This window comes from Sminthopsis crassicaudata, chromosome 1 (assembly GCF_048593235.1).
Source record: "Sminthopsis crassicaudata isolate SCR6 chromosome 1, ASM4859323v1, whole genome shotgun sequence".
Taxonomy (NCBI): domain Eukaryota; kingdom Metazoa; phylum Chordata; class Mammalia; order Dasyuromorphia; family Dasyuridae; genus Sminthopsis; species Sminthopsis crassicaudata.
Window position 1 is genome coordinate 199,840,246 of NC_133617.1, and position 17,017 is coordinate 199,857,262.

Below are 17,017 nucleotides of genomic sequence, written 5' to 3' on the forward strand. Positions count from 1 at the left end.
AGAGAACTAAATAACAATGCCAGAAATATATTTAACACTCCTGTGAGACAACTCCCTCTATTTTGTATTTGAAGATTGAGTCCCAAAAAGGGTGGCTTTTACTGTTGGTATAGGTACTATTCTTGTTATCTTAGTTCATGAGCACTTAACCAGAGCCTTTGCAGTTAATAAACCAGTAAACTTAACTAGCTTTGTTAGCAACAGCCTTTATTAAAGTGGTGTAGTTAGAACATTCCCCTTAAAAAGTTAGGATATACATTTCCAGAAAATACACCCACATCCATGTATTCAACAAGTAAGTAGATTAAAATTTAGTGTTTACTGTTGTTGAGGCATATGAGTAAAACATGGAGTTGGGTGGGATTAGTATAATTCAATTAGACTTGTTAAAATTTACTGTCTTTCATCCATAGCTGGTGCTTCTTCCTGCCACTAGGGAGTAAATGCTTTAAAGCTGCAGTCCTCCCTTGGGTGGTGACTTCATATTTCTTTGTCTTCTTTACTTAGTTTGCTTCCAGATGGATTCATTCTCTCCTACTTATCCAGTTTCTTCAATATAGTCATTTGGAGAAGGAAATATATTCCACTCTATTTCCTTTATCTTCAAAGGGAATTACTAGTTTTCTCTCCTTTGATTCTTCTTCTAGCTCCACCTAAAGAACTTTTGACATTTCACCAGCAATTTAAAATCCCTATAAGGGTAACTAGCTTGACTTATTTGCTGTTTTCTCTCTTGATCCAATCAGACAGTTTCATGCCTCATCAAAGAATAATAGGGTTTAAAGAATTTTATTTATACCTGCTTAATACTTAACCACTTCTGTTGTGAATTGTCTAAGTTGAGACATAGGGAATCTTATTCTCTCTCCTTTACAAATACACTAGACATTTCTGTGAAAATTAAGGGAAACTGGTATCAAAGCAAAAACTCTAAAATCAAATAGTGGCTAATGCCACATGAAGCTCTTAGATTGAATTCAGTTGTTTGCATTCATAGCTTTAAAAATCCACGTGTAGTTTTTTTTAGTATAGTTAAGAAGATTAGTAATATTTCATGGTGTTTGTAAGAATTTAGTTGATTAGCTAAATCAGCAGTTCAATGGATGTTTTTAAGAAGTGCTTAGAGAGGGAAGAAAAGGTACTACATAAAATATTGTATTGCTATTTTAAACCTATTTTTTCAAAACAAATTTAATATATGCTTTATAGAAATGCTTTCCTTTGGGTGAGATACACATTTTTAATACAGTCTTATAATAAAAAAATCCATAGTACCTCTTGTAAAATTTTGTGGAATAATCCTCTCAGTACAGCAAAATCTTGACCAATTTGAATCTTTAACATTTCTTTCCTCTCCACATTTAGAAAATAATGTATATAGAAGGGCTAAATAACTTCTAAGGTTCTTGTCAATGAAAAAAATCATTAAATTAAGCATTTAAAGATCATTAATCATAAAATAACATCTAATGCTAAGAATTTAGTTTTTAAAAAGTAATATCTGGTTTTGACATTTAGATCAGTATAGATTTTCCCTCAGTCTTCCACAGTTCTGTGGAATAGATGAAATTTATCTTATTTTGAATTGGGTCTTCCTATCTCATTCAAGCTGGAAGTGCAGCAGCAATTGATATATCCATCCACATACACAGAAACTTTTACTTAACTTTTTTTTTTCTTTTAAAGTTGCCTTCTTTCTCTCCTCTCCTTCTCTCCAAGCTGGGATTAGTTTGCTCCTGCTTAGGCAGTCACTCTTGAGAGGCCAAGCTTAATACCAAACTTAATGGGAACACTGTTCAGCTTTAACCCTACTTCAGTCAGAACTTTTGAAGTCAAGATGTTCATCAGGTTTAGCATTATCTAATAGTAGGAATTATAGGCCTAGGTAAATGAGGTTTATTTTAAAACATTTTTCATGTTTTTCCATACTTTTCACACCCCAACTTTTCCTCTGCTTCTCTGGTATATCTTGTCTTTTTACATTCCTGGACATTCCATTCAGGATAGAAGGTAAATTAGTAAAGTCACTCTAAGCTGACTTTAATGTATTAATTCATATTAGATTATTTGCATTTTAAAGGAGTGCTGCTTGAGGAGAATAATACCTAACCCAAAGGAAAAGATTTTTAAAAGGGATTATAACACCTAGGTAATTATTTTTTAGTATGGTGTCTTTTCCTTTGACCTTCAAGTGATACTTAAGATTGGAACCTTGCTTACATTATGATAATAACAGAAAGATTCATTTGTCATACTTTATCTTAAATTTTCTTTGCACAGCTATGAATTAGAAAATTACATTAATCTATTTGCTAAATGTTGAGTAATAGCGTAATATAGTGTAAGGAGCATTGGATTTGGAACCAAGAAACTTGAGTTTTAATCCTGGCTTTGGTGCTTGCTTGTTAAAGTAACAATAGGCAGATCACTTAATTTCTTTAAGCCTCAGTTTCCTTATCTGAAAAATGAAAATGATACTGTCTTTAATCAGCACTTTATAGCATAGTAAACTTTAAAGTATTATGCAATGTAATTTGGTATTCTTAATTGAATTTTTACGTGCCTTTATCATCATCAGATTGAGCATGCGCGCGCGCACACACACACATGCACACATACACTTTGCTTTTCCAAGTTACCTTGAATTATTTTTACGAATTCTGGTCTTTATTTCATAAAGAGGTACTTTGGAATGGTGAATAGAGAATTGACTTAAAGATCTAGAAGATCTGGATACAAGTCTTCCTTGTTAATGGACTTTAGTGACTTCACTTAACTTCTCTGTTATAAAAAAGAAGTTGGCCTGAATTATTTGAGTGAATTTCCTCATGACAAGTCCCTAGTCACCTTCTCCCCTTTCTAGTCAGAAGGAAGGGCAGACCCCCTGGGGTAATGAGTACTATGAAGGTCTGAGTTTTAGAGCTGATGTAATCTTGCAGGATGATGAAATTCAAGAGGACCTGATGGATATCCTCCAGAGTTTAACCACGTCGGGGAAGATGAAGCTATTAGAAATCATTTTAAGGGAGAAGAGAGGCAATATGATGTAGTATAGAGGATGAGTTTTGTAGTTTGATTTCAAGTCTTGCTTCTGAAACATATGTTAAAGTGTCATGGAGAAGTCGTTCACATTCCTAGTTCTGCAGGAAATTTTCAAAGACTCTAAAATAACAGTGAGTTGCTTAAATTGCTGGAGAATTTCTTTACAGAAAAAATGAACAGGTTTATAATTCAACTGAATTAAACATTTATTAAGTACCTCCAATGTTTAAATATTGTGCTTCATTTAAAAATATTTATAGTCTAAACTATTTTCCCTTTTCAGTAAAAACAGAAAATTTCTTCAAAGTCCAGGAACAAAGCCAAAACTGTAATCCCTTCCCTCACTCCAGGAATATTTTCTTTGTTTTTGATGTTGTTAGCCTATTATTTTACTTTATATCTTCCGTACAAACCAGCAGTTCTTTTTTCTTCAATATTGTGTTAATTTCTGTCCCAATATATTGTAGGAAAATCCATTGCTAAGAATATATTATTAATAAAAAGACTAACATTGTTACGAAGAAAAATGAGGTTCTGTGAATTCATCATTGAATTATAAATTGAAGTTACTACTCTTTTTTTAATGCAGAGTCTCAATTTCTTTTAACTTTTTTTTGCCTTTAATTAGGTTGTGATCTATGGTTTCATCAGTGTAAGAGTTTCTTGCACCTGTGTAGGCTAAATTTTAGAAATTTTAGAAGCTGTTGGAAACTCAGGGAAGTTAGTGTCAGAAAATATAATTTTGTTTGTTCTGACTTTGAATCCAATATTGTAACTATTAAATCTAGTGTTTGACAAACACAAAGATCCCAACTTTTGGGATAAGAATTCATTATTTGACAAATAGTGCTGGGAAAACTGGAAATTAGTATGGCAGAAACTAGGCACACTTAACACCACATACTAAGATAAGATCAAAATGGGTCCATGATTTAGGCATAAAGAACGAGATCATAAACAAATTAGAGGAACATAGGATAGTTTACCTCTCAGATTTGTGGAGGAGGAAGGAATTTATGACCAAAGGAGAACTAGAGATCATTATTGATCACAAAATAGAAAATTTTGATTACATCAAATTAAAAAGCTTTTGTACAAACAAAACTAATGCAAATAAGATTCGAAGGGAAGTAACAAATTGGGAAAACATTTTTATAGTTAAAGGTTCTGATAAAGGCCTCATCTCGAAAATTTACAGAGAATTGACTCTAATTTATAAGAAATCAAGCCATTCTCCAATTGATAAATGGTCAAAGGATATGAACAGACAATTTTCAGATGATGAAGTTGAAACTATTTTCACTCATATGAAAGAGTGTTCCAAATCACTACTGATCAGAGAAATGCAAATTAAGACAACTCTGAGATACCACTACACACCTGTCAGATTGGCTAAGATGACAGGAACAAATAATGATGAATGTTGGAGGGGATGTGGGAAAACTGAGACACAGATGCATTGTTGGTGGAGTTGTGAAAGAATCCACCCATTCTGGAAAGCAATCTGGAATTATGCCCAAAAAGTTATCAAACGGTGCATACCCTTTGATCCAGCAGTGCTACTACTGGGCTTATATCCCAAGGAAATACTAAAGAAGGGAAAAGGACCTGTATGTGCCAAAATGTTTGTGGCAGCCCTTTTTGTAGTGGCTAGAAACTGGAAAATGAATGGATATCCATCAATTGGAGAATGGTAGGGTAAATTATGGTATATGAATGTTATGGAATATTATTGTTCTGTAAGAAATGACCAGCAGGAGGAATAGAGAGAGGCTTGGAAGAGACTTACATCAACTGATGCTGAGTGAAATGAGCAGAACTAGGAGATCATTATACACTTCAACAATGATATTGTATGAGGATGTATTCTGATGGAAGTGGATATCTTCAACATAGAGAAGATCTAATCCAGTTCTAATTGATCAATGATGGACAGAAATTAGCTACACCTACAGAAGGAACACTGGGAAATGAGTGTAAACTGTTTGCATTTTTTGTTTTTTTTCCCAGGTTATTTTTATCTTCCAAATCCAATGCTTCCTTTGCAACAACAAAACAACAACAAAAATTCGGTTCTGCACATATATGTTGTACCTAGAATATACAATAACATATTTAATATGTATGGGAATGCCTGCCATCTAGGGGAGGGGGGTGGAGGGAATGAGGGGAAAATTCGGAACAGAAGGGAGAGTACAAGGGATAATGTTGTAAAAAATTACCTATGCATATGTACTGTCAAAAAATGTTATAATTACAAAATTAATAGAAAAAATTAAAAAATATTGTAGCTATTATTCAGGGCTGCCTATTAGTTCTGGGATTTCAAATCTCTTCCCTAGTCCAATTCCACACAATTACTCTTGTGATTTTACTAAGATGAGCATGTCACCACTCTACTTACTAAGTTCCAGTGCCTACATATTTTCTGTAGGATCAAATCTAAACTTTTGTGTTGGGTACTTTAAGCTCTTTACAATGTTACCTCTTTCTGCTTTTCTAGTTTACTTACATATTTCCCTTCATATTCTCCAGTCTAGTCATACTTTTCAACTGGTTGTTACTTGTGTCATTTCTCATCTCTATGCCTTCATACTGATTTTCTCCCATGATGGAGGCTTTTTTCCCTCCAACTTCAATCTATAGGATTCATGTCAGTCACCTACTATATGAAGCCTTTCATGGTACCCCCACGTATTACTTTTTCTTTACAAGATTACTTTTTAATTTCATTTGTATGTGTTTTTATCTATCTAGCTGTATGTCTGTCTATCTGTATATGACCATGTTTCTCTTGTTAATTGTAAGCTATGTGAGGAAAGGTATTTTTAAATTTTGAGTATGTAATTGCTTTATTTAATGAATGCTTACTCATTCATTGGAAGATTTAATTGGAATTTAATAGAAAGAAAGCTGGATTTGTAATAAGAGGAACTGAGTTGAAATCCTGACTTTTCCATTATTATGCTTGTGTGACATGGGCAAATTACTTCTCTTTGGCTTAGTTTTCTTAACTACAAAATGAGGAGTTTGAACTTTTTTAGCTATAAAGTTATGACCTGATGAATATCCTAGATGACTCAATTTGTTTGTTCTTGACTCAACAATCACTTTGAATATGACAACTAGTCCTTGATTGATTATCACTACTAATAGGAAAGGGGAACTTATCATTTATTTTCCTTAATTTTCTCCAGTTTTATTTGGTTCAGAATCTACTCCGCTTCTTTTTCACCTAAGAGGTCAAACTGGGAAATGAATTCAGTAGAGAAGACAGCAGTATCTTTGAGCCATACATCACTTCATGATAAAGAAACTGGATACTGGAAGAAAAAATATATTGTGAAACAAATAGCAGCTGGAAAAACAGCTGTAACTCAGCTTCTAAAACCTGTAAATCCATATACAGGTCTGCCAGTGAAAACCAAAGAAGCCCTGAGGTAAGTAGCAAATTACTGAGTGAGAATCACATTTTTCCTGTCCCATGATGTAAGTGTGAATGTTTAATGATTGATTTGAGATTGGTGAAGTACTTTGTAAGGGCAGGTAATGTTTAATATTGGCATGTTATGTTTTGGAGAGATATTAGGAAAGTATTGATCTTTTAAGATATAACCTGTGACTCAGGATGCCCAAAACTTTTGAGTTGAAATGGACTGGAATTTAATCTTGAATGCTGTCCCAAAATTCCAATGTCTATTTTTGGCTTCTTCTACCCACTCAAATTTATTCTGAGAAATTTATATTTATAGGTTTCTATAGATGTGGATAACTCTCAAAATCCCATACAAATATTGAAAGTAACAAATGCATGTAAAGTAAAGAACACCCTGTATTTCATTCCAGTTACAGTATATCTGACAATTACAATGTGGCTGATCAGACCAATACAAATTCAATATGCTCTGCCACAGGTTGGATACAAATAGTCCTTATGAACATTCTGGGCTTCTCCAACTTTGTGCATTTTGCATTTCTTCTAGGCTAATTAAATTCTGCTTTGCTCATAGAGCCACAGCACTTTCTCTGAAGAAGATGTAGAAGAATTATAGAATTCTATGAACATATTTAAAAAAAAATAACCACAGTGTTACAGGTTGGGTCTGACTCAGGCTAGATTTTTGACAATATAAGTTGGATATTAGAACAAATGAGACATTGATATGTCAGTTAAAAGTAAAAAAAAGATTTAGTTAGCCATAGCAAGAGAAGAATATTCAACTAGGATGGATATTGAAGTCAACTCACATTGAATCATTTGAGCAATGCTTTCTTGCCTGAGTTACTCATTATGGTCTATCAAGCAAGCATCAGGAAGAGTCCTGAAACTTGACTTTTTATGCCATGGTGATAAGGAAGCAACTTGAGTCCATAGTTTCCTTGGGAAACTAAATCTTTAGGATAGTCTCAGTATCTTTAAAGAAACATTTTCTTAAATTGAATGAGGGCAGGAGTTCAGGTATTATTCCTACCTTGAACATAAAGCACTCATAGTAAGGAGCCTAAAGTTAGTCCTTGATTATTTCTAATTCTGTCTCTATCAGGGGTTTTTAATCTGGGTTTCATGGACCTCAGAGGAATCTGTGAATAGATTTCAGAGGAAGGATCTATGGCAGTGGTCCTCAAACTTTTTTAATATAGGGCCAGTTCACTGTCCCTCAGACTGTTGGAGGGCCAGACTATAGTAAAAACAAATCCTCACACTCTTGTCTCTGCCCCTCAGCCCATTTGCCATAACCCGGTGGGCCGCATAAATGTCCTCAGCGGGCTGCAGTTTGAAAATCCCTGATCTATGATCTTAGAACTTTTTGTATTTTGATATCTACATTTCAATATTATTGGTTTCTTTAACAATCCCATATAATTTATTTTAATATTTAAAAACATAGGCTTCACCAGACTGCCAAAAGGGAATCCATGACATGAAAAGCTTAAAATTGTTTAAGCCAAATATGTCATCTTAGGCCAGTTTACTGTCTCTTAGAACATACTAAGGAACATCTGTAAAGCAACTTATTCATTTTTCTGAGTGTGCTTGTCCATGTGCGTGTGTGTGTGTGTGGGGGGGGGAAAGTGGATTTACATGACTTGCCCAAGGTCACACAACTAGTAAATATTAAGTGTTTGAGCCCAAATTTGAACTCAGCTTCTCCTGATTTCAGGGTTGGTGCTCTGTGCACTGCACCATAGCTGCCCCCCATCTTTAAGTCTTATTGGAAACAAGATTTTTCCAGACTTGCTACAGGATAATAAGACCCCTCCCTGGGTATAGAACATAAAGTTAAAATTTAAATACTAGACTGGAAAAAAATAAGCATAGAAAAAAAAAAAAAAACAAACCTGACCATATAAAGTTACTTTGGAAATTGGGAAGAATGAGGCACAAATTTAGAAAAAGACAAGATGTAACAGATGTGAGCAAATCCTTCAAAGAAAAATGTGATCTGGACACAAGTCCAATAAGAATTTCTGGAAAAGCCCAAAGAAATTTAAAAAACCAAATAGTAGAGGAAAAGTTGGGAAAAGGAATGAGAATAATGCAAGAAAATTAGAAAAAGAGAATTAACAGTTTGATAAAAGAGGCACATCCCTCCCTCCCTAAAAAAGACAAACCCAGAAGACAACTCCCTTGAAAACAGAATTGACAAAATGATTAAAGCTCAGAAATGCACTGAAGAGAAGAACTCAAAAAGTAGAGGCCAAAAAGAAAGAGTTTCAGGGGCAGGTAGGTGGTACAGTGGATAGAGCACCAGCCCTGAATTCAGGAGGACCCGAGTTCAAATTTGGTCTCAGACGCTTAACACTTCCTAGCTGTGTGACCCTGGGCAAGTCACTTAACCCCAGCCTCAGAGGAAAAAAAAAAGTTTCAAATCTTCAATGAAGAAATAATTCCATTAAAAATTGTAAATAGGCAAGTGGAAGTTGATGACTCCATTGACATTAAGAGACAATAAAATAAAATCAAAAGAATGAGAAAATCTTATCAGCAGAACAACCTGGAAAATAGATCAAGGAGAGAATTTAAGAATTAATGGATTACCTGAAATCCATAATTAAAATTTTAAAAAAGTTTGTAGACATCCTTTTTCAATTAATTATCAAGGAAAACTGCCCTAATAATCTAGAATTAGAGGAAAAATAGAAATCAAAAGAAACTATCAGTTCCTGAGAGATTAAAATGAAAACTGTTAGCGATATCATAGACAAATTCTATAGCTTCCAGGTCAAGATAATACTATAAGAAGTCAGAAAGAAGGAATACAAATACTTTGGAGCCGTAGTCAGGATAACACAAGATTTAGCAGCTTCTACATTAAAGGATTAAATGGCTTAGAATATGATATTGTGGAAGATAAAGGAGCTGGGATTATAACCAATAATTATCAACCCAAGAAAATTTAATATATTCCTTCAGGGGAAAAAGGGATATTTAATAAAATAGAAGGCTTTCAAACATTCCTCATGAAAAGCCTGCCCCTGAACAGAAAAATTGACTTTCAAATATAAGACTCTAGAGAAGCATAAAAAAGTAAAAATGAAAGAGGAATATTAAATATATGGGAAATGAGACATGTAACTTTCAAGAACTTTTTCATTTTTAGATCAGGAGGAGTTTATATAGGTAGAGGAGATAGATGTTAGTTGATTATGATGGGATGACTTAAAAAAGATATAATTAAGGTGTGAGAAAAGAAGATGCACTGGAATAAGTGTGGGAGAGGTAGAATGGGGGAAATTTTCTCACATAAAAAAGTGTGAAGAGAAAACTTTTATAGTATAGAGAAGATAGGGAAGTGCTAGTGGCTGTGGACAATGCTTGAGTCTTATTCATCAAAATTGGCTGAAAGAGGGAATAATATATACATGCAGTTGGCTATAGAAATTTATTTTAACTAGCAGAGAAGTAAGAGGGGAAGGGAATAAGAGAAGGGGGAAACTTGATAGAAGGGAGAACGGATTATGGGAGGCAGTGATTAGAAACAAAATAGACTTGAAGAAAGACAATAAAAATAGAAGAAAATAAACAAGAAAAATAGGATGGATAGAGATTCAGAGTTAGTAATCATAACTGCAAATGTAAATGGGATGAATTAACTTATAAAATGGAAGTAGATAGCAGAATATAGTAAAAACCATATTATGTGGTGTTTACAAGAATCACACTTGAAACAGAGATAAAATATAAATAGGAACTAGAGTAGAATCAATTATGTTTTAGCTGAGATTTAAAAAAAAAAAATAGAAGAAAGCAATTGTTTGAAACAAAGCAAAAGCCAAAACAGATTAATTAAAATATATATAAGCAGGGAAAACTACATTTTGCTAAAAGATAACATATATGATGGAATAATACAAATACTAAATATATATGCTGTAGCATCCAAATTTTTAAAGGAAAAATTAAATGACTTAAAGAAGGAAATAGTACAATTATACTAATGAAAGACTTTAGCTTTCCCCTTTTTGAACTATTTAACCATAAAATAAGAACAAAAAATAAGATGAATAGATTTTAGGAAAGTTATAATATTCCTCTGGAGAAAATTGAATAGGAATACAAAGGAGTGTACTTTTCTTTTCAATTGTACATGACACTTTTACAAAAATTAACTTTGTATTGTGATATAAAAACTTCATAAACAAATGTAGAAATGCATTCTTTTCAATAAAAAATAAGTTTAAAAAGGGTTGTAGAAACAGGTTAAAATTAATTGGTAGCTAAGTAATCTAAAGAATGGATGGGTAATAAATTCCATCATAGAAATAATTTCATTAAAGATAATGATGACATTGAGGCAACATAAATTTATGGGATGCAGCCAAAATATTAATCTAAATTAAATTACCAAGAAATTATTTTATTGGCCTGAAAAATAGTAGAAAAGTTAATTTGGAAGAACAGATGGTCAAGAATATCAAAGGAATTATTGGAGAAAAAAGAAAAGAGATCTAATAGTGCCAGATCTTAAACTGTATTATAATGTTGTAATTTTCAAAATTATCTGGTACTGGTTAAGAAATAGGATGATGGATAGAGTAGTTATACAATATGCAGCAGTAAATGATTATACAACCTTACGTTTGATAAATGTAAATGTTTAAACTTTTGTATAAACATTCACTTTTTGGTAAACATTGTTGGGAAAACTAAAAGACAGTCTGGCAGAAATCAGGTATATGTATGGCACATTACCAAGATAAGGTCACACAGGATATATGAGCTAGACATTAAAAAAAAAATATATATATATATATATACATATATATATATCCTAAGTAAGTTAGAAAAATATAGAACATATTGCCTTTCAGATTGATAAATATAAGAATTTCTGATAACTGAGATAGCATTGTGAATAATTTTGATTACATTAAAATACATTTTTTTGTACAGATAAAATCAAAGTAGTCAAGATTACAAGGAAAGGAGAAAATTGGGGGATATTTTTTGTTGTTGATTGTTGGATAAAGGAAAATAAATCATTGCCTAATTCATAAATGGTCAAGGGATATGAAAATTCAGGCTGTTTGTGGAAGAAAGATTCAAAGTTATATATAATTATTTATAAAAATACTCTAACTCACTATTGATTAGAGAAATACAAATTAAAATAACCTTGAGATATCATCTTAAACTGATTAGATTGGGAAGGGATGGGATATGGAAAAACTGGGACACTAATACACTAATATACTGTTGATGAAACTGTGAATTGCTTTAACCATTTTGGAGAACAATATGGAATTAGACCCAAGGAATTATAAAACTGTGCATACCCTTTGACCCAGAAATACCATTGTTAAGTCTGTCTCCCAAGGTAATAAGGGGGAAAAGGAAAAACAAAAACCGAAGTTATATATTCTAAAATATTTATTATACCAGCACTCTTTTTTGTGATAAAGAACTGGAAATTGAGTGGGGTTCTCTTCAATTGGGGATCAGGTAAATAAATTGTGGTATTTGATTATGATGGAAACTACTGTGCTGTAAAAACTATGAGTAGTTTGATTTGAGAAAAAAATATGGGGAGATTTGCAGTGAAATGAATAGAACTAAGAGAATTTTTTTCCTACAGTAACAACAATATTGTTCAATGAGTAAATATGAATGATTGAGATATGTTCTGTGAATATTCAAGCCAACTATAAAAGACCTATGAAGAAAGATGCTATTCATGCTCTGAGAAAGAACTGATATATGGAACTACATATTACATACTTTCATAAATATGTGTCAAATGTTGACTTTCTCTAGTGCTCTATTGGGAAAGAAGGAAGGATTAACAGTTTGGAACTCAAATATAAGAGACAGCAAGAAAATGATTGAACTAAAAAATTATCTAGTTTTATGAAAAATACCAATAAGATAGATAATCTATTAGTTACTTTGATTAGGAAAAAACTCCAAATTACCAATATTAAAAATGAAGAGTAATTTACCACCACTGGAAAGAAAATTTAAGCCGATTATTAGGATCTATTTTTCCCAATTATATGCCAATAAATATAACAATCTGAATGAAATGACTATTCATACAAATATAAATTTTTCAGATTAACAGAAGAAATACTTCTGTTAATAAATGAAAGAAGAATACTGAATAACAGTATTTTAGAAAAAGAAATTAAATAAATCATCATTGAATTACCTAAGAAACAATCCCCAAGACCAGATGGATTTATATGTGAACTCTACCAAACATTTCAAGAACAGGTAATTCCAATACTCTGTAGATTATTGAGGAAAATCGCTCCAAATTTCTTTTAGGACACAAATATGATGTTGATACTCAAACCAGGAAGAGTAAAAACAAAGAAAATGCTATCGACCAATTTCTCTAATGAATATTGATGCAAAAAGTTTAAATAAAATGCTAGCAGGAAGATTAGAGCAATATATCACCAGAGTGATATAAATATGACCAAGTGGGACTTAGACCAGCAATGTAAGACTGGTTCAATAACAAACCCAGCAAAAACCATATAATTATCTCAATAGGAGAAGAAAAAGCTTTGGATAAAATACAACATTAATTCATGTTAGAAAAACTAGAGAATAGAGGAATAAATGAAACTTTCCTTAAAATGATAAGTAGTATATGTCTAAAGTCATCAGCAAGCATTAACTATAATGGAGATAAATCTGAAGCTTTTCTATTATGATCAGGGTGAAGCAAGGATGTCCTTTATTACCACTGTTTATTTAGTATTGCATTTAAATGCTATTTGTAGCAATAGGAAAAGAAAAAGGAATTTAAGGAATTAGAATAGGCAATGAAGAAACAAAACTGTGAGTCTTGGCAGATGAGATAATGGTATACTTAGAGAACACAAAGATCCAAACTCTTAATTTCTGGGGAAAATGGGAAAGCAGTTTGGCAGACACTAAGAATAGACCAGGGAATCTGAAGCATCCATTTTCCTGAGTTCAAATCTGGCTTAAGACACTTATTGCTGGTTAACCTGGGCATGTTACTCGTTTGCCTCAGTTCTTCATATGGAAAATGATCTGGAGAAGGAATGGTAAACGACTTCAGTATCTTGCCAAGAAATCCCAAATGGTAGTCATAAAGAGTCAGAAATGCCTGAAAATGACTTGACAACAACAACAAAAAGGAATAGACCCAGCATTTCTCATCGTGCAGCAAGAAAAGGTCAAAATGGGTATGTGACAGAGTGATATAAGAAAATTAGATTAGTACAAAAAAGTTTACCTTTTCAGGTCTACAGATAAGGGAAGAATTTAAAATCAAATGAGATACATACCATTATGGGATGTAAATGAATAATTTTGATTATAGTAAATTTGAAAGTTTTTGGACAGAGAAAATCAATGCTATTAAGATAAGGAGGAAAGCAGGTAACTGGGCAAATATTTAAAGCAGGTTTCTCTAATGAAGACTTTTATTTCTCAAACATGGATAACTGATTTATGAGACAAATCATTCCCCAATTGATAGTAAAAGGATATGAACAGAAGATGAAATGAAAAGTATAGTCATATGAAAAAGTGGTCTGGCACTATTGATTAGAGAAATACAAATTAAAGCAATTTTGAAGTGCTACCTCATATTTAATGGAATGGCTAATATAACAGAAAAGGAAAATGACAGATGATGTAGGGGAATGTTGAATAATCAGAACATTAATGTAGTCTTGGTGGAATTGTGAACTGATCTAGCTGTTCTAGAGAGCAATTTAAAGTTATGCCTTAAGAGCATTTCATACCCTTTGGCTGAAAATACTATTTGTCCATATCCCAAAGAGATCAAAGCAAAAGGAAAAGAACCTATATGTTCAAAAATATTTGTAGTAACTCTTTCTGTGGTGGTAAAGAATTGAAAATTGAGGTAATGTCCATCAATTGGGAAATGGCTGAACAAGTTGTGATTTATGATTGTGATGGAGTATTATTATGCTGTAAGAAATGAGGAACAGGCTAGTTTCAGAAAACCCTGGGAAATCTTACATGAACTGATAATGCACGGTGCAATGAACAGAAACAGGAAAACATTCTACCCAGTAAAAGCAATACTGTATGTTGCTCAGGCATGAATGACTTAGCTATTCTCAGCAATACAATGACCCAAGACAATTCTAAAGGACTCCTGTTGGAAAATTCTATCTGCCTCCAGAGGAAAAAACTAATGGATTCTGATTGCAGTTTTTCCTTCCTTTTTCCATCTTTCTCTCCTTCCTTTCTTACTTCCCTCCCTCTGTCCTTAATCGTTTGTATGACTGCACATGTATAATCTATGTGAAATTGTTTGCTGTCTTGCAAGGAATGGAGAGAATGGGAGGGAGAAAATTTGAAACTTGAATTTTTTATTTTAATTGTATGTTAATTTTTTTTACATGTAATTGAGAAAAAATAGAAAAAAACAAGATCTTTAAATATGATTCATTGTTTATAGGATTCAATTTTATTTGAACTCCGAAATACAAAATTTATATCTTCTAAAAAATAAATTCAAGGTCTTTAACTACATTTTCTCCCCAAATAGAGTATCTGGTTTGAGTTGGGTGATTGTGTTGAAGGAGAAAAATGGGAAAGAGTACATCATGGAGCAAGCTGAGTTTTCTGTGAATGACACATCTGTCACAGTTGTTTGGCATGGGAATAATTGGCCACGTATAGACAAGCTGGCAACATTAGATTTATGTGGTGTGACACCAGTGTTTTTGGACCGCTATAAGGTCCCCACCAAAAATGGGTAAGTTTCATCCAGGTTCATTATTGTTAGATTAGAAAAACTTGTTAGTGAAAGTTGGTTGATGTTAACTTTTCTAAGAACTATAAAGTATAAATATTGGATCTGAAAACTCACTTCCAGATCATTGCTACAGGAGAAATAAATGGTGTCATTGTATAGTTATGTATATAATAGTATCTTAGTTGTCTAAAATGTCATGCTCTAAATAATGGAATCTTTAAACTTTTTGGGTCTACTTTTGTATGGTACTCTTCACTACATTCTGTTGTACTTACTGTAAAAAGGTAGAGTGCTGAGCCTGAAATCAGGACCTGAATTCAAATTTGTCCTCATACTTAATAACTCTGTGATCCATGGCAAATGATTTAACTTCTATTTCCTTAGGTTCCTCAATTGTGAAATAAGGATAATAATAGCACCTACCTGCTAGGACTATTTTTGAGGATCAAATAAGATAATAGCTTACTTAACACAGGGCCTGCAGGTGCTTGATATGTGCTTTTTTTTCATCCTTAAAGGTTAAGAAACACAACTTAACCTTTACATAATGATTCAGTGTCATCATTAGAAGTTGTTACATTTTATTGTAATTGTGTAGTACTTTGACTTCACTGGCCCTGTGATTCAAACAAAACAAGTGATAGGTTGAATAAATTCTATCAACTTTTTTTTTTTGCTATTTTGTCTTTTATAAAAGTGGAATATAAAATATGTAACTGCTTCATCTCAAACCACATGACTACTTTTCTAATAATGCTATTGAAAGAGGCTGGACCTTTGCTTTCATAGCTGTAGAGAACTTATAGACGAGAAGACTGCCTCCACCAACACACATTTGCACCTTTTGTATAATTTATAGTTTCAGAAAGTTGTCCGGAGGCCTTGAAAAGTTACATGAGTGGTCCATGTCATAAATGGATTTTGAGGCCAGGACATGCTGATTCTGAGGCCATCTAAGTCTCTACTTCATTATTCTGATTTTTTTTTTAAATGATGGGAATAACTACTGCTAAAATTTGTTTAGTATTGTAAGTTTTTTCAAAGCACTTTACGTGGATTACCTCATTTGATGCTCATCAAAGTCCTGTGTGACAGGTGACATCTCCATTATGCACTTGAAGAAACTAAGGCTAAGAGGTTAAAAGACTTACTACCTAAGGTCACAAAATTATAAAAGTTTCTCATGAGGTTTGAATCCAGGTCTACTTGAATCCACATTCATGTACATATTCCTCCCAAAACTAATTCATGTCTTATATTTTCTAAGATCACTCATAGCTATGAATTTGATTATGTGATAGTGAGTTATTTTATACCTTAAAAAGTTTTAATTTCACTATCAGTATCCTTTCTCTTTTCAACAGCCTTCAGAACTTTTTTTTTTCTTTTCAAAATTGACTTTTTTTTTTTTTTTTTTTTTTTTGAAAAATGGAGAACATCATTATTCTTTTGTTGGGAAATATTGTTACTTCTTTGGGTTTTATAATGCCATCACTAAAGAATGGGATTAAATTTTAGTGAACACAAACCTAAGTGGAACATTCTGTTTTGTTTTGTTCTACAGTCTAGCCATGGCATTTGGCATATAATAGACACTTATTAAGTGGTGGTACTGATTCTTGCTTTTATTGAATTGAGTTTGTTCAGGTGCAGGGTACTTTTAGATAAATTGTTCTTTTTCTTTATGTGTCCATACATACTCTTCTGGAAGTAGGCAGGAAAACTTTTATTTTAATGAAGACTTGAAGTATATTTTTGGT

The 17,017-nt window shown here is 32.6% G+C and overlaps 1 protein-coding gene across 5 annotated transcripts in view; it reads left to right on the forward strand.

Moving 5' to 3' along the window:
• Nucleotides 1-17,017, forward strand: part of FBXO15 (F-box protein 15) — a 113,157-nt gene that overhangs the window by 56,280 nt on the left and 39,860 nt on the right. For all 5 annotated transcript variants that reach the window (XM_074273931.1, XM_074273927.1, XM_074273921.1 and 2 more), the window contains 2 exons: nucleotides 6,240-6,482; nucleotides 15,048-15,257. In XM_074273931.1, coding sequence (XP_074130032.1) covers nucleotides 6,240-6,482; nucleotides 15,048-15,257 — 453 coding nt within the window. The remainder of the gene's footprint in view (nucleotides 1-6,239; nucleotides 6,483-15,047; nucleotides 15,258-17,017) is intronic.